Source organism: Manis pentadactyla, chromosome X (assembly GCF_030020395.1).
Source record: "Manis pentadactyla isolate mManPen7 chromosome X, mManPen7.hap1, whole genome shotgun sequence".
Classification (NCBI taxonomy): domain Eukaryota; kingdom Metazoa; phylum Chordata; class Mammalia; order Pholidota; family Manidae; genus Manis; species Manis pentadactyla.
The window spans coordinates 30602442-30621007 of NC_080038.1; the positions used below are offsets into that span (position 1 = coordinate 30602442).

The 18566-nt window shown below is 35.9% G+C and overlaps 1 protein-coding gene across 1 annotated transcript in view; it reads right to left on the reverse strand.

Annotated features, from left to right (window-relative positions):
• LOC118917636 (cilia- and flagella-associated protein 47-like) overlaps positions 1-18566 on the reverse strand; it is a 113139-nt gene that overhangs the window by 43814 nt on the left and 50759 nt on the right. Inside the window, exons 14-20 of the mRNA XM_057496019.1 lie at positions 17151-17367; positions 16596-16837; positions 13198-13328; positions 10356-10478; positions 8976-9107; positions 6162-6239; positions 3179-3323 (exon numbers count right to left, since the gene is read on the reverse strand). Coding sequence (XP_057352002.1) covers positions 3179-3323; positions 6162-6239; positions 8976-9107; positions 10356-10478; positions 13198-13328; positions 16596-16837; positions 17151-17367 — 1068 coding nt within the window. The remainder of the gene's footprint in view (positions 1-3178; positions 3324-6161; positions 6240-8975; positions 9108-10355; positions 10479-13197; positions 13329-16595; positions 16838-17150; positions 17368-18566) is intronic.

Sequence of the window (18566 nt, forward strand, 5' to 3'; positions counted from 1 at the left end):
TAGAGCTCACGGTGTAGTAGGGGAGATAAAAAGGTTTACATAGCTCTTCTTGATACAAGGCATAAATGGTTAGTGCTATAATAAAATTTATACAACATCCTAAAAGGAGTAAATATTTAAAAAATAATAATTTCAACCAACGGAATGAGGATGGGTATGGGGTTAATGACTCACAGGATTCAGGAGGTTGACACTAATTTATAAAAGAGGGTGATCTCAGGCAGCAGGGACAAAAGAGAAAGAACCATTCCAAGAGAAGGGAAGCCATATGCCATTGGGAGGAAGTATAGAACACAATCTGGCCACAGCAGAGGGCTGTTGGAGCCCGCAGTGGGAGAGGTGACTGGCACAAGGTAGAGTCAGACCCAAAAGGAACTCAGCATTTGCTCTCCTAAGTCCTCTATCAAATAATCCTGCAATGGATTCTATAGCATCTTACTATGCTGATGGACAGTGACTATAATGGGGTATGTGGTGGGGACTTGATAATGGGGGGAATCTAGTAATCACAATGTTGCTCATGTAATTGTATATTAATGATACCAAAATGAAATAATAATAATAAATAAGTAATATTAGGAATTAAAAATTTTTTTAATAGAATAATCCTGCAATGATCATGTGAAAAAAACAAGTCACACTTGTCACACAGGGCATTTATGTATTAACACACTTAAAATAATAAACGTTTTCAGGACATTTTAAGTATAAACTTTATTGTAAATTGTTAATAATTATTGACATCAACCATGTACCTCTCGGATTGTGTCAACAGCCTGTTGCTGTAAACCACTGCTATTGGTAATAGGAAATAGCAAAACTTTTTAAGCAGAGGAGCGTTGTGATAATATCTTTGCTTCAAGGAGACTGTTCTCTGGAACAGGTGTGAGGAGAAAGGCGTGGCGACAGGAAAAGCATTTGAGAAGAGGAGACAGTGGCCAGAAGGAAGGCTTGAACTAGGGCTAAGTCAGAACAGCAGGGAGAAACACCCCTCACTAAGTAGCTCTGCAGAATGACCAAGAAGAGTCTATGATCCATTGACTAAGGTGTGTGAAAGCATATGGGGGAGTCAGTGAGGGTAAAGTGTTAAAGGAACTAAAGTTTCAACATCCAGAAAAAAAGAATATAGACTTCATATGTATTTCCAATGCCCTACTGTAATCATTCCCAGACTATTCCACAGTTTTTTCAAACACAGCATGCTCCCGAAACCTCATCCTCCTCCCACATTACATCAGCTGAATTAATTGTACCTCCAGTCACCTGCTTCTTTCTTCAAGTCAAAAAGCAGAAGTGATTTGAGACTTCCTTCTCTCCTCTAATACCCATGTTCCCCCACCCCCACCCCCATCCCTGTTACCAAGCCAGGGAGCTTCTAATTTCACAGCACCTTTGTACTCTCTTCCTTCCCATCCCCTGCATCACCACCGGGGTACAGGCTTTCCCCACTCCTTGCCTATATGACCATAACACCTAACCGATCTCTCTGTCTCTGCACCTGACCTTCCCACAAATACCTTTTCCCACAGCCCATTCTCAACTTTGCTCCAAAAGGAAAATTAGCACCGTGTGAGCCTAATCACACCATTGCCTGGATATACTTCCTTTAATGGTGTTGCCTTACTTCTAGAATAAAAATCCAGAAAAGACCCTTAGTTACCTGGGTCTCACTTGCCTCTCCAGTCCTGTCTTGCTCTGCTCTAGATATCCTGAACTACCTACCATAGTGACTCATTTCGAGGCCTTTCCTTGCATTCTTTCACATTATTCCCTTTTCTTCTGTATCTCCTTGTCATTCTGCAAGATTCAGATTAGGCATCAACTTCTCCAGTCAATCTTTCCTTATTAGATTCTCAGCTAGTTTTCCCTAATATATGCTCCTTTAGCACCATATACTCACTTGTCTTATAGCATCTGCCCTACTATATGGTAATAATCTGATTCTCTGCCCATCTCTGCTACAGCTGTAGATGGTCTTCATTCGTCACTTAGATCCAATAGCCAACTTTCTCTCATCTGCTTGAGACCTCTGTCCTGATCTCCACAGACCAATTCAGCTAGGTCCCTTTGCTCTTCTGCCTCTGATATGGTTCAACCACAGAAAGACACAAGCAGGTTATCAGAGGGTAGGAAGTATTTCTGCTCTCATGTCCTCTCTACCTTGGCTACAGTTCTAGCAGTGGGTACATTCCCTTACAGCTATAAGTCTTACCAGGTGGCCCCTCTTTCATAGTTTCACCGGTCACAGGGCTCCAATATCTTGTCTCCTGCCTCAGCCTAGAGATGGTAGCGGCTTCCATCCCTTGTTGGTTTCTTTTAACTTGGCTCCCACTTCCATAGATAACTCCTTCATTACACTCTTCAAAGTTAAACCCTTCCTCTGAGTCATGTTTATTACCGAGACCCTGACTGATAAATTTACTGCTCACTTCTTGAGAACATGTGAGATGCTTCACCATCGTTATTAACTCAAAATTTTGTATCTAGCCTATAATTGGTGTTCAACAAATATTTACTGAGGAAGAAATGACTAAACCAATGGTTGACAAAGTTTTTATGTAAGGATCCAGACAGTATTTTAGGGTTTACAAGCCATATGTTTTCTATCACAACTGTTTAACTCTGTCATTAAAGTACGCAAGCAGCTATGAACAATTCACAAATGGATGTATCTACGTTCCACTAAAGCTTCAGTTGTAAAAACAGGCGTCAGTCCAGACTGGGCCTTACTTTGCCAAACCCTGAAGTAAACAAATGAAATACACTTATAAAAGCACGTATTTTTAAAACTTACTTTAACACAAAGATACCTAATACATAAGTAAACATTATAGAGAGCCCTCCAAAGATATACACCTAAAATTCTTGGGCAATTAAAACTAGCAATTAATAATTTTATTTTATTTAGAGTATATACTTACACACGACATATTAAACTTACTATACAGTAAATCAACTAGTGAGCATGGTTATATGTAATGCATTACCAAAGTGTTCTGATGTTAATATTGATGAATTTCTATTAATAAAACAATGAGTTTTAGAATATAAGAAGAGCATACATTGAGTCATGTGAAATATTTTGGAATAATTGCCATTGACTTACAGTATTTAACATTGTAACTTAGAACAATTTAAGACTTGCTTTTACAGTATCAATATGGTATAAAATACACACCTGATTTACCTTTAAAATCCACTGAAAATTCTTCAAACTCTTCTAAATTGAAATCCACTCTTGCACGCGTTATACCTTTGTTTTTTATTAAAAATGGAATAACCTGAGTGGTGCCAATATATGTGCCACTGAAGTTAAATACATCCTAAAATTTAAAAAAAGAAATAATTATTATAGAGTAAGAGTTTATGAAAACAATGTAAATTAAAAATTATACTGTAAGAGAGAAACCTTAAAAGTCCTCATTACAGAAAAAAAAAATTTTAATGTTTGATAACAGATGTTAACTAGACCTATTATGGTGATCATTTTACAATATATGTAAATACTGAATCATTATGTCATACAACTGAAACTAATATTGTCATACATCTGAAACTAATATTGTTACACATCAGTTATGCCTCAATAAAAGAATTACACTGTTGTGTTTCTCAAGGACACTAATAATTACGTGCTCTATAAAAATTGGTCCTGTTTTCCTCCTCCCACCACGTCTTATATGTAATCACTTATCAAATCCCATTAATTCTGCCGCCTCCTTCCCCTCCCATTGTTGAAATTGTATGAAGTTAGTAACTCATTAGGTTTCATTTTGTTTCTTGATTTTGACTTCCTCCAATTCTCCTCTCCACAACTAGGGCACAATTAAACTAATTGAAAATCTGACCACATCATTTCCTGTCTTAAAATTTGATGATTCTCGTCCATCTACAGGACAATGACCAAGTCCATTAGCAGAGCTCCTGAAGTTCTCCAGGAGCTTCCCGTCTCACCTGGCTTCACTCTCATCCCCACACTTAAACTACTTCAGCAAGCTGTTTGACCTGTCATTTCCAACCAAGACCTGACACTTCACCATTCTATTTTTACCAAGGTGTCCCTTCTGCCAGGAAGGTCCTTCTCCAACTTATAACTGCCTAGTAAAATATTACAAATCCTTCAAATTCCAGTTAGATAAATCACAATTCATTTTACTGTTCTTGGGATGACTTCTGTTCCTTATATTTATTTACATTACAATATCACAAAGTCCATTTATTTGTTTACATATCTGTTTCCCCTAGTGGACATTAAGCCTGACTGATTTTTGCATCCCTAGCACTTATCTGACACCTAGCTTAAATGTACAAGTAACACTTACTGAATGTATCCTAACTTTAGCTTATATGCCCACATCACAAAACTCTGACAGCTTCCTCCTTCTGGAAGAATTACTATATAAATCCTACAGTTCTGTAGTAAAAGAATTAGGTATAACATTAAAAAGAGAAAGAAGCAATCAAGTCTTTTTTTTGTATTAAGATATCACTGATAGACACTCATATGAAGGTTTCACAAGAAAAACAAAGTGGTTATTACATTCACCCTTATTATCAAGTCCCCCCCATGCCCCATTGCAGTCACTGTCCATCAGGTAGTAAGATGCCACAGAGTCCCTATTTGTTTTCTCTGAGCTACACTGTCTTCCGCGTGACCCCACACACACCATGTGCACCAATCATGATATCCCACAATCCCCTTCTCCCTCCCTCCTCACCCGCCCTCCCCCCCCCCCTTTGGTAACTGCTAGTCCCTTCTTGGAGTCTGTGAGTCTGCTGCGATTTTGTTCCTTCAGTTTAGAAGCAATCAAGTCTTAATGTTAAGAAAACTCTGACTTCAATAAGGTCAAATGGCCACAATTTGTTTCACTTAAAATATTTTATTAACCCAATTACCCAGGTGAAAATTATAAAATCCAAAATGGGTAATAAAAGTTTGATGCTTTGTGTATACAAAAGAAGTCAGTCACTTGTCTTAGCCCATTTTGGCCTTGCCCATATACTCATTTGGGTAAAATTTCCTAATTGTTACTAAGACACATATTCAATGCCATACAGTTATTAAATGTATTGCTGACAATATCTGGTGATGCTAGAATATTACTTTCATTTAAAGGTGGCTAGGCAGCTAAGTTCAATTCAACATACTTAGGAAATATTGATATATATTAATGTAAAATCTTATACTCAATTGTACCATAACATGCAAAACATGCCACAAATGCCTTTAAGATGAGGACATAAAGTAGGAAAAGTTTCGATAGTTGTCCAATATTGTCCAAGAAGAGACACCATAGCAATGGAGAAAGCACTCTGGATACGAAAGGGTTTAATGTCCAAAATCACCATAGTCTTAGACAAGCTAGTTCAGTATCTGTCAGTCTATCTGGACTTACCATGCTTTCAACACCAAATAAAATAAAGGTTAGAAAATTATACCTTATAATTAAGCCAAACCCCAGAATTGTGGTGATGCCATTATACTGTACACAGTGTACTCTATGACTCAGTAACTCTACTTCTAGAGAAACTCTTGCATATGTACCTCAGAAGAGTGGTACATGAATGTTCACATCTGTAGTGTTTGTAATAACAGAAACACAGAAACAATTACATGGACAGAGTGAGTCTACAAATTATAGTAGGTCTACACAATGAACTAATAACCAGCCAAGTAATAAAATACAGCTACACACAATGTAGATAAACTTTGGAATCACAATATCCAACTAAATGTAATTCACCAAAGGCTACAAACAGTAAGTCTTTGTTATAAAGCTTTAAAAATGAACAAACTAAACTAAATAATGAATGGTTAAGGAATTCATACATGTCTGGTGACCCAATTTAAAAAAGTAAAGGGATAATAATCACAAAATTTAGGAAAGTGGTTATCCCTTAAGAAGGGTAGAATCATAATGAAGCCTACAGATAATTTTAATGGTATTGGCACCGTATGATACTTAAATTCAGTGGGGAATTCTTAAACCTTCCTTTAATATTCTACTTTATCACTTATATTTATATTACATATGTGAATTTTTATATGTCAAAGGACTACATAAAAAATATTTTTAAACATAAACGGGATGACTAGAGGCATATACAAATAAAAACCACCACACTTACAAACTGATTACACAAATAGTTAACATACTCACCGGATTAATTTCGACATCAGCAATCTCAACAGATCCACCAATCCTAAGGTCTATGACATTTCCATGACGAATAGCAACCTTATTTAAGAGAAATATAAAACTTTGTAGAAACCACATCAAAATATATACTGCTTATGTATCACCTGGCATTGATGCAACATTTTAGAATTTAAATATTCAAAAGATATTATGAATGTCACAAGATTTACTCTGGTGGTGGTCATCACATTTCATGTTATGCACAATTGTTTTTCCTAAGAGCAGTGAGTGCTCAACTCTTAAAAAACCTCCACTACACGTGGGATCAGCTGGCAGTTTGTGAGTTTGACTGTAGACTTCTATCCATTTGACTAGAAATTGTTGCCACTCTCTGTATCTCTTGTGTATTTAACCTGATTGCAATGGATTATTCAAAATTAAAACAAATAGAAACTGAGTGCAAACATATTTCTTCCTACAGAGAGATACTAATATCCACAATGATCATAATAGTAAGAGTTACTAAAAAATTACCAAGTAAGTGGGCCAAGTAGAGTGCTAAATGCATTACCTCCTTTCTGATCCTCAGTATTCTGTGAGGTCACTACTGTTAATGCCCTAATTTTCAAGTGTGGAAAACTGAGGCTTAGAGAGGCCAAATGTTTTGTTTTTTTCTTGGCATCACAAAACCTGAAAGCAGCAAAATGAACCAAGGGCTGCCTGAACACTCAACTGCTTCCAAGCCAATCAAGATAGTGAAATAAGAATTCAGTTGTATGGTACAAAATAAGAACTGTAGTTATCTGAACATATGGTTGTCTAAGCAAAAGCTCAGAGGCACAAAAATAGCATTTGCTGAAAGCCCTACCTAAAAATAGGAAGCAGTCAGGTCTAGATTTCATTCTAAACATATATCTTACCCCTTTTATTTATAGGTGACCCCTTTTCAATCACCGAGCCTTAAGTATTCATCTCTTACATTTGACTACAGTTTGTCTAGATTCCTCCTTCCTGAAAGAGAACACCATCTTCTCTGGCCTGGACATCTTCACCAGACTAATAACTCTGCATTCAGTCTTACTGGCCCCCATTTAGTGCCCTATAACTAAAGTGAGCTCCAAAAAATACAAATCTGATTGTGAAATCCCCATACTTAAAACTCCTACCTCTTAAGATGAAGCTTGGACTTCCTAACACTGTTGGTAAGGACCTGAATGACCTGAAACTTACGCAAGTCTCCAAACACATCTTTCCCCACTATCGTAGTGCATTCCATAATCCAGTCATGATAAACTTTTATCATTCATGTGGTCTACAATCTAGTCATGCTAAACTTTAAGTTTCTCATATCTTCCTTGCAGCTATCTCTCTCCCCCATGCCTGAACATATTCAATTTGTGCTTTGTTAAATTATCTTCCATCCCCTCTCCCTCCATGCCACTACCATCTCTTTCAACTGGCTGACTCTTAACTTCAGTTGTTTTTCAGATATACTTCTCCCAGGAAACTGTCCTTGATCCTTTTAACTGGGTTGCTAACCTCTCCTGTGTACTCCCTTAGCCTGCCAGAATTCTCCAACAATGTACTTTCTACACTATATTTTAATTTTCTTTTGTTTGTATCCCCAACCAGACTGTAAGCTCTTTGAGATCAAGGACCCTGGTTATCTTGTACAATCTTGCATCCCTAGAATGTACAACAGAGACTAACACATAATGTGCACCCAGTAAATATGTGTTGAATGGATGAATAAATGAATCTCATTATATTATAATGTTAAAAAAAAAGGTAAGCTTTGTAAGAACAGCATAATCCTCTAAATACAGTGGAAATTAATCTTTTAGTAAAATTTATACTTTAGTGGCCGTATTTCTTTTCCAGATTATGTAAAAAAGTCTGCCCAAATCTCAGATCATATACCACAATATATAATATAAAAGCACCTCTCAATACATATTTCTTCATAAAAGTAACAAAAAATTATGAGGTTATTTATTTGGGGGCCAGGCAAGTCAGTGTTTATCACATTCAGCTATGTATTATTTAAAAGTTGTTATGGGAAATTGAAAGATAAAATGGGGGTACATATAAATTTCCTCATTCTGATCTGATAACAGTGTACATAGTATTTTTAATGTAAGTAGATGGCACACAGTTGATCAGACTGATGACCAAGAGTATTCCATTCCTTAAGTTTATAATAAATGAACGTTAGCAGAAACTAGTCTTACATGTTTTATTTATTGTTTAATGAACACTTAAAGAACTCCCTTAAATCAAGGTTGTATCTTTTCATTTAGATAATTCCCAGAACATAAAATAGTAAAACACTTTGTGTGTGCTATAAAATATACATGTTAACATCATATATAATTTGCCTACAATTCAGTCATTGAAACTATTTAGAATTAGCACTCCAAAACGGATTAATTTTTCCTAAGGTATCTAATTAATGCCTATGAACGAAGCCATACTTTGCTCTATGTTTAGCGAGGCCTTGTCCTGAAATATTTTCCACAAATCCTCTTGCCGTCTTCTGCTAACCATTTCTGCAATAGATTATATAGGTAAGGTTTCTTATTTTATAGATCTCTAAAAACTTTACCTCTTTAAAACTAACTCAAGTGCTACAAAAATAACAAATTTGAGAAGTTATTCATTAATATCATAATCTTAGAACCCATTCCCATTAGAAATCATTAAAAGGAGTTTTCTAAGATAACCAGGTACACAAGATTTTATGGCATTATACCTACTATTATAAACATCTTAAACAACCAGACAAATCCAGACAGGCATATACAAGGTGCAAATATATATAATGTATAAACATACCTCAGCTCTTGTATCAAAGTTTTCTGCCACAGTTGGTGTACAGGAGATGTTGAGAAGAGTTAGCCCCCCCACTGGAATTATTCCATGTGATGGAACAATATTAATGGTAGACAAAAGACTCTGGTCACAAACCTAGAATGGAAGATTTGCAGAAATGCGACATTATCCTTTAAAGTTATTGTTCCAAAGCTTTTATAGGAAACCTTCCAGACTATTACCTAGACAGAAGACCCCTGGGCACAGGGCATGAAATGACTTTGTAATCAATTTTCAAACACCAGACGCACAAACTGTTTGAACTTCAACAAAGATTTTCACCCTTAATCCAGAAAACAGAACTTTCAATAATGGCATGTTCCAATTCAAATAGGATGATGACGTTTATTTTCTGGTGTGTTTTCAACACTTTGTCAAACTTACAAAGATGAGATATATCCGTTAGAGAAGGTGCCAAAATTCTAGACACTACTTTCACAGTTTGCCTCTTCTCTGATACTAAAAACTGAAGCAAAGTTAGTGAAGAGGCAAGACGATGAAGCAGCCTCCTCTTCTTTACTACTTCCTTGATGGCCTAATGTCTAAGATACCATTAGGACCATCAGAGAAGTCACAAGTAACTTACCAAAGGATTTATGGTGTGGTTTGTCAGAAGCCAATTTAGGCCTATCCACCATGCTTTAAGCCAGAATAATTTAAAGAGAAATCAGTTAAGGTATTTGTGGGGATGAGGGAACAAGTAGACTTCAGAACTAATTCTAAAGCAACGGAGTAGAAAAGGGTATCTGCACCGATTTGTTTGGGCAGGAGACATGCAAATACAAAGCTTGACTGAAGGATCTCGGACACTAACCTCTACTGTCACTTCTGGGAGATCTTCATATATTTTTCAGTGAAAACTTCTACCACCAATTTAAACACCCCCCGCCCCACAATTTAAATTAGGAACAACAACTATAAACAGAGTATCCTTAAAAGAGTCTTAATCTAGGTCCCAGTTGTTACCTTAACAGTCCTGATGACAGAGTGAAAATGTGGAAAAAAGAAAAGCATGTAATTAAATATGGAGTGTGACAACAACAACGCATATTTTTAAAATTTTTAAGTCATCTGTCTTTTTTAAATAAAATAACAGAGAGAAAGAAGAAAAAGGAGTAGGAAGAGAAGAAAGGGAGAGACTAAGGAAAGAAGAGAGAAACGATTTTTGTGAGGAATTAAAAGGAAAGCATATATGAAATGTACTCAGAAAAATCTCATATAAAATATATAAATATTAGCATTAGTAAATTTATAAAGACTAAATTATTAACCATAGTATTCATGGCAAAACATTAATTCAAATTATATGATCTGATCCAAGTAGATTCTCAGGTGCTACATTACCTTGAAATACGCATGGTTTTGTCCAACATTGCGAAGAATGGCTTTCCTCCAAGTTGTCAAACCTTGAGGGCTATTACTGAAGATTATCCTTGGCTGCAAACACATGACCTTGGTGTGACCAACCTAATAATTAGAGGCGGAAAAGGACAATGCAATAGAAAAAACAGTACATTTTTTTCATCCCCTACCAGATAACTCAAATTTTCTTACCTTCAGGGAAATTTCTACAATATGAAGTGTTAACAGATTTTATATGCTTAACAGAAAGGGAAATAGGATGGAATATTTAAAATGTATACCTAAACTGATGAAGACAGGGAAGTAAGACAACTCTATGCAGGAAGCAAATCCAGGAATGCGAATCATATAGATTAATCACTGAAGATTTTAGAGCTCATCTCCCCAACCACGTGCTATGCAAAAGGAAATTGTTCAAGGGTCACCTAAGTATGGGAAATAATGTGCCACATGAGATTGTCCAGGCACGTTTCTACCAGAGGTCCTTTCATAGTGCTTAATACTGACAATGTGTGTGTTGCTTCTCCGAGAAGGAGGAGGTAGTTCACTGTGATTCACAGAATGACTTAGGCTCAGGACTCCTCTGCAGCCCACGCACATCACTTCACGGAACTACATCCTACAACACTTTTTGGAAATGTTGATATTCTCCACCTCTCCAGTTTCACAGGGAAACAAACAGTAGCCAAAGGGAACTAGAACCCATGTTTTGCAACTCCTCATTCAGTGCTCTTTAGACCAGACCCTATTGTCTGTATCTATGATAAATTATTTTATTGTCTTAGGAGATTTCTATATATTCTAATAATTATTTGAAGAATATGATTCGGGTAATTGGAGCAATAAATTTTCAGACAAAGCTAACAGAAGAGGAAATAGCCAGGAAGTCCTTCATAAATGAATGAAAACCTTAAATGAAAACTTTACTTAATCACTTCATGCTCCTCCATCTTTATTTTTCTTAAGGGTAACACTTTAGAGCCCATTTAACTTTAAGGGCTTCAAAAATTTACCAAAAAATGACCTAACTTATTATTCTGATATCTCGGAATTTTGTCCTTAACCAAACCCAGTGGTATAGGGAAGCAGACAGCAAGTTTTATCAGGAGGTAACAGCAAAGGCTGTGGAGGCAAATAGATCTGGATATAAATTTCATCTAGGACATTTCCTTCATGTGTGAACTTGTTATTAGTTAAGTAACCACTCTAACCTTCCATTTCCTCACCTATCAATTGGGTTATTAGCGCATGCCTTACAGAGCTGTTGTAAGGATTAAATTAGATAATATATGAATGGCAGTTGGCATCATGCCTGACACACAGTAATCACTCAATAAATAAGTATAAATTGCTAAATTTCTCATCATTCACCTGTTAGAAAAAATACACATGGGGTGAGTTTGTGGGCAAATTTATGTTAGCCAATGTGTCAAGCAGTTCTGTAAATAGCAGTCAAAGAACTGTGTACACATGTTCAGCAAAAGACATTTGTAAGAATATTAATAGAAGCGCTATTATATTAGCTAAAAATCTGAAATCATCCAAATCCCTATCAGCTGCGTAATGGAAAAAACGATGGTGTAGTCACACAGTACTACTATTCAGGAATGAGAATAAAAGGTCTGTCACCACATGCATCAGAATAGATGAATCCCACAAACCTAATGATGAACAAAAGAAGCCAGACATAAAAGAGAATGTATGGTTTGATTCAATTTATAAGTATAAAGCTCAAAACCAAAATTAATCTGTGCTCTTAGAAGTAAGGATAGTGATTACCCTGGGAAGGACACACAGTGACTGGAAATGGGGATTGGTAGTGGAGGTGCTTCTGTGATGCTCGTCGTGTCCTGTTTCTTGATCTGGTTAATGTGGGTGTGAGTTACAAAGGTGTTATGAGTCTCTAAAGATTAACTGAGTGACACATAATTTATAATATGTGCTCCTTTCTGCATGTATACTATACTTCAGAACAAAGTTTTAAGAAGAAGAAGAAGAAGTAATTTAAACATAGTGAAAGCAGTAGAGCCCAGCTTATTTCAAACCTGGAGCAGAGGGAAGACCCTACTGATTCCTGACTGTCATTTGCCATCATTAAAGTAGATGAATCTCATCCCTTAAGGCGACAAGCTCCTGCATAGCCGAAATATGTAAGAGCATGATCATGGCTCAGAGACAGAGATGGGATTTAATAAAACAACTTTGGCTTGTCTTAAATTACTAAGAACACTGGGAGGGAAATTTGGTACACAAGTAGTGGATTCTTGCTGATTAAGAGACATGAAGTTAAGGCCTTTGTGGCTCTACCACAGAAAGTTAGAATTACAATATTACAGCTTTAAATTTACTCATATTTTTACTATTAGAAGTAATTCTATAAAAATACAAATTTTCCATATTTCCTTGCTATATAAATTACATGATCCATTTCATACTGAATTATTAATTATTACTAGAACACTAACAATACAGTACAGTATTGCAAAAATATAGTTTTCACTATTTTTCTTCGGTGTCTACTAATGAAATAATTTAATTTCAAGTGGCTCCCATGGTATTATATATTTATATAGGCTCTAATAACAATCTGCTATTGTTGGCACAAAAGTCTTGGATTTCTGAGTTAATTATAGGTAACAAAACATTGTTTAGCAAAGTCTTCATTTACCACAGAGAAGTAGTGCCAAGAAGATGCTAAGACAATTTAGTTAACAAAGTATTGCACACAAAATCAGTTTCACTAACAAGTATATTTATCCCCAAGTATACCCAACCAGTTTAGAACCCTCAAAAAGGAAAAGTCATATTCAAGGTAAATCATTACATGTGCAACACATTTTAGTGTCAGCGTGTTTCCTTCCTTGATGTGAAGAATAAATTCTCCCTCTTCTGGAGAAATGAAACTTGGCTGCCATGTTATTTCACAATCCAATGAGGAGTATGGTTCAACCGTACCTACAGAGGATTTAGAGAGAATAAGATATTTATAACAGTTTAATTATATTAATTTTTATATCCAAGTAGAAGCTGGCATACAAATATATAACTGTGGTGTGTGGAGAAGACTGATGGGCAGTAACTTTGGCAAAGCAGATTCGGTGCTGTACATTAAGACTCTGTGTGCTAAGAGTGGAGAGCAACACCAGGATTACAGATCCACGTTGAGAGGTCAGCTTGACGTGAGGACTTCCCCTGCAGCCAGCACGGCTATCTCCTTTTCTCCAAGAACACTATGCGTGTCAGGACACAGGGGAAATCAAATGGACGGCTGCATAGAGCAAGGCTGGGATTGGCAGGGCAGTGACATGGCCAAGCAGTGAGAGCCATGAGAAAGACAGTGAGCCCAAACTGATGAAGGCGAGTTTGAGGACTGAAGCGGAAGACAACAAGGATGAAAACGAGACAGAACAAACAGAAACACGAACGCTTACCTAATGAAGAAGCCAAATTGGCTTGCCTTAAATCACTAAGAACAAATTAGAAGAAACACGAACACTATCTAATGAAGAAGCCAAATTAGAAGCAAATTCTATCTTAGTAAACACTTTTCAAAAATATTATTATATGAATATTCTAACCACCAATAGGAAAATGACATAAGAAAACCATACATATACAAATTATGCACACTTTCTTCAATGCTATATGAAATAGATTTCAGTATTGTATCTTTTGTGTTCAAAAACGTCAAAAGTACTTAAAGGCTAATGGATGGTGTTACTCATACAACCACTGTATTTGGATTTAAGTATCTTTGTGTTTTGTGCTTTAAAACATGCAAGGCGTGTTAGCCACAACCCAAAGAAAAGTAAATACTAAAATCATCTATATAAAAATGAGAATTCTAAAGATCATGAGAAGCCTATCTGGTGAACCACTTTATACTATTATAATTCCACTTCACTTTTGACAAACTAAGCATCATGACTGCATTTCCAATGGCAGCTACAAGGGGGAAGCCCAGGCAATTCAGCCCTGGATGGGATGGAGAAGTACAAGGAAAAGTGCCATTCTCTGTGCTTTCCAGACACTCTTGGTGCCATTTCACAGGCTTGGTCAGAACCTGGAGCTGGAATGCAGATACTGTAACTACCACTGTTTGATAACTGTTCCAAAGAACTGGAGGAGGCAATCTAGAATCTCTGAAATAGGCACAAACACTTTCTCTTTCTTCTCTGATTGTTCACTCAGCTTTTTTCTAGATTAGGGCAGGACTCAGTATTACCAGTATTAATAATAAAAAAAGAGCTTCGCCAAATGAATCTGCTAAATAATGATGGAAGTATACCTTGAATGCTTAGTAAATTATAATCTGGAACTGTGTTAAGTTCTGAACTGTGTTAAGTCAACCCAGGTGAATAAAAAGATTAAATACGGCTATAGTGATGATCTCCAACCCTAATGAAGGGACAACCCTATTCTTCCACTGTATACACCCACCTATACATCCACCCTAAAATTAAGTGAATTTAAATTAATACTTAAGCTTGTTTATAACACTCCCTGTTACACTGATAGTTACATAAAAATTATGATTTGGAAATGACTGATTCTTAAAAGAAAGTACACCTAAGGCAAGAGTTCTACAAACCAGAGCTCCTCTATGATCTGAAATACGGTCTATTTAGATCCCAAGTGATAACTATTCCTAAATTAGAGATAAAGAGGGAGGGAGGGCAAAGGGAAGGGAAGAAGATGAAAAGAGAGAGGGAAAGAGACAGTGAAGGAAGTAGGGAGCAAGGAACTGATAGTGGGGATGGATGGCAAGATGCATGATACACTGCTATTATTCTGAGGACACTTGCAAGGAAAAAAATAAGTCAAACAGAATTAGCAAATTTTCATAATCAAATAGCTATCTACTTATTTGGCACCTACCATTTGCCAGTCACTATAGAAGAAGTTTTTCTATGTACTCTTTATGAGAATATCAGTCTCCCTACTTCACATAGAGTGCTTATAGAGTACCTTTTTCAAGATCACAAATCTAGTGAGAAGCTAAGAGTAGTTTTAAAATCAGGTCTATGTAACTCCAAAGTTTGTTTTACTTTCTGTTCATGCAGAAGTGGACTTCGGCTAGTTCTAAAGCACCACATGAATCACTCTAGATACAAAGATACAGATTTTTCCATCTCACTGGAAAGGCATGACATGTCCATAAAACAAAGACACTATATTGATCATTCAACTTCTAACCTGCCCTTTTATTTCTTCACATAATAGCCTGCATCCTCATGAGGTCTTCATACCACATCACAATGATATTTGCCAAATCTGAGAAGCTATTAGATAAGTGGAAAGTTTAATAGTTACCAGGGCTCAGTTCTTATAATAGGTATATCATGTTAGATTCCAGGAAATGGCAGAAACAAGGTTAAGAGGACAATTAGCAAATATAAGGAACCAAATTTACTGCTTAATGAAAACAGCCAATCTGAGATAATTTGCTATTAATTAAAAAATTCATTATTTAAAAATACAGTTTTAAGTTCTAAATTTTATTAATTGGGTTTTATTACCTGTATCAAATATTGACTATAAAGAATTTGAGGATCCTTCTAAAAGAATTCACAATCTAACAAAATCTAAGTCATTCTGAATCAGATTTTATCACCATCATCAAACTAAAACTAAAACAAAATACTGTGTTCATCAGCATCTGTGATAGTTTCATCTGTGAACTTGGTCAGGCTGTGGTACACAGTGGTTTGGTCAAACATCAGTCTAGATGCTACTATGAAGGTACTTTTCTTAGATATGATTAACGTTTAAATCAATAGGCTTTGAGTAAAGCAGATTTTTCTCCATAATGTGGGCGGGCCTCATCCATTTAGCTGAAGGTCTGAAGAGAAAAGACTGAGGTTCCTTTGGATTCAAGACCACAGCATGATGCTTCCCGGGGTCTCCAGCCTGCCAACTGCCCTGAAGACTTCAAATCTGCCAGTCCACACAATTATATGTGCCAATCCTTTAAAATCTTTCTCTCTCTGTATAGATACATTTCTTTTTGCTCCTATTTCTCTGGAGAAGCCTGACTAATACAGGATCCATATTTTAAAATCAAATATATGTACTTAAGTATGTAAAAATAAATGCCCCATTGACCACATCTGATTTATTTCTGTTTTTCACACCCTTGTGTAATATACATTCAATAAATGATTGATACCTAAATACATGAATAAAGGAGTGTCTAAATCAAACAAACAGAATGAACTATACCTTTAGCTGGATGAATGGAAAATGCCATCCCTCTTCCTGTGTTTACTGGTTGCCATTCAAACTGGGGAAAATAATTATGATGATTATGTAACCTAACCGTTCCCCTAAAACATGTTTTCATCGAGGAACTGTGCGGTCTCAATACTAGCTCATGAGAAGATAGCTCAAGTTTTACTGGGATGACAACTGCCGTCACTAGGATGTGCCCACTGGGTATACCATTCACTGTAAAGCTGAAAGCCCTGTAACACAGTAAAAGCATCCAAACTTAACCAAGACTAGCTATTTGCAATTACAGAATTCAATTACACATAAAAATGCATATCCTATTAACATCCACAATTAATTCTTAGTAAGCATACATCAAAATAATTATGAATGATAATCAGACTACCACTGAAATGTGAAACTACAAACCTACAAATTGGTGAACATATAATTACTATGTTCTGGGACCAAACATAATATATACTACAATTACTGGGGCGAATACATACATATTCTACAAAAGCACACTTTGATTCTAGCATATAAAAATTCAAAAATATATCTTACTTCCAAAATTTTCCAAAGGTTGGAGAGTCAAATACCATTGAAATATGAGTACTAGCTGTAGGTGGAACCACATATGAAAACTGCTTGGTTTTCTGAAGTTCTTCCAAATCAATATCTAATTGGATCAAAATATGCATAGGTAGCATATTAATAACATGCAGTAGATGAGTATTTGTGGAGTTCACAGAAACTTCACCAAAATTAAGGACAGAGGGCCCTGAAAAAATGAAAAGCAAGCTATTAAGTTCAGTGTTGACAAATGTGTTCATTTATTTCAGTTTTCGTACTGTATTTCAACCAATTAATTCATAGAAAATGGTACCTAGAAAATTATCAACCAGACAAATTAAATGTCTATAATTTAATGTTTGGAGATTGTCAGCTAACATTCAATATAAATTACAATGGCCAACGCCCTCACCATTCTCATGAATACATGTATGTTCACTTATCCAGAATGCACGGAAATGGGTAATTTTTCCATGACTTATTCCTTACATTTTCCCCTTTGAATACCAAACACTTTTATAACAATTTTAATAACTATGCCTTGCCCTGCTTTAACAGCTTGATTTAATTACAACTGATGTAGAGTAAGCTGCATATGTTTAATGTGTAGAATTTCTTAAGTGTTGATGTATGTAGACACCTGTGAAATAATCACAAAGAAAGTAGACCTACATTGCTTCAAAAAGTTTTCTTGTGCCCCTTTATATTCTCTCCCTCCCATCATCCTCCATACTCCCCTTTCCCAGACAATCACTTAACTGCTTTACATCGCTACAGATCAGTTTGCATTTTCTAGAGTTTAATGAGAGGGGAAAAATATAGTACGTGCAGTTTGGCTCTGATTTCTTTCACCAAGTAAATTCCCTAGAGATTCACTCGTCTCATGTGCCAACAGTCCATTCCTTTATATATTAAGTGGTAGTTCATTACAGGTGAATGTTAATCTATTGTCTGTTGACTGACACTCGGATGATTTTCAATTACTGGCCATTACAGTTTAAGGTGCTGAGACATTTGTGCCAAAGTATTTGTTTGAATATATGCTTTCATTTCTTTTGGATAAATATCTAGGAGTGGCATGGATGGATCATATGGTAGATGCATGTTTAAATGTATAAGAAACTTCCAAACTGTTCTCAAGTGGTGGTAAAATTTCCCATTCCACTAGCAATGTACAAGAGTCCCAGTTCCCCCTCATTTTTGGCATAATTCAAATGATGAGTTTGGGGTTTGGTTTTTTTTAACTTTTGACATTCTAATAGATTTGTAGTTGTATAGTTGTATCTCCTGGTGTTTTTGTGTTTCCCTAACAAATAACGATGTTGTACATCTCTCCATGTATTTATTTGTCATTTGTATATTTTTGTTGATGAAGTATCTGCTCAACTCTTTTGTCTATTTTTCAAT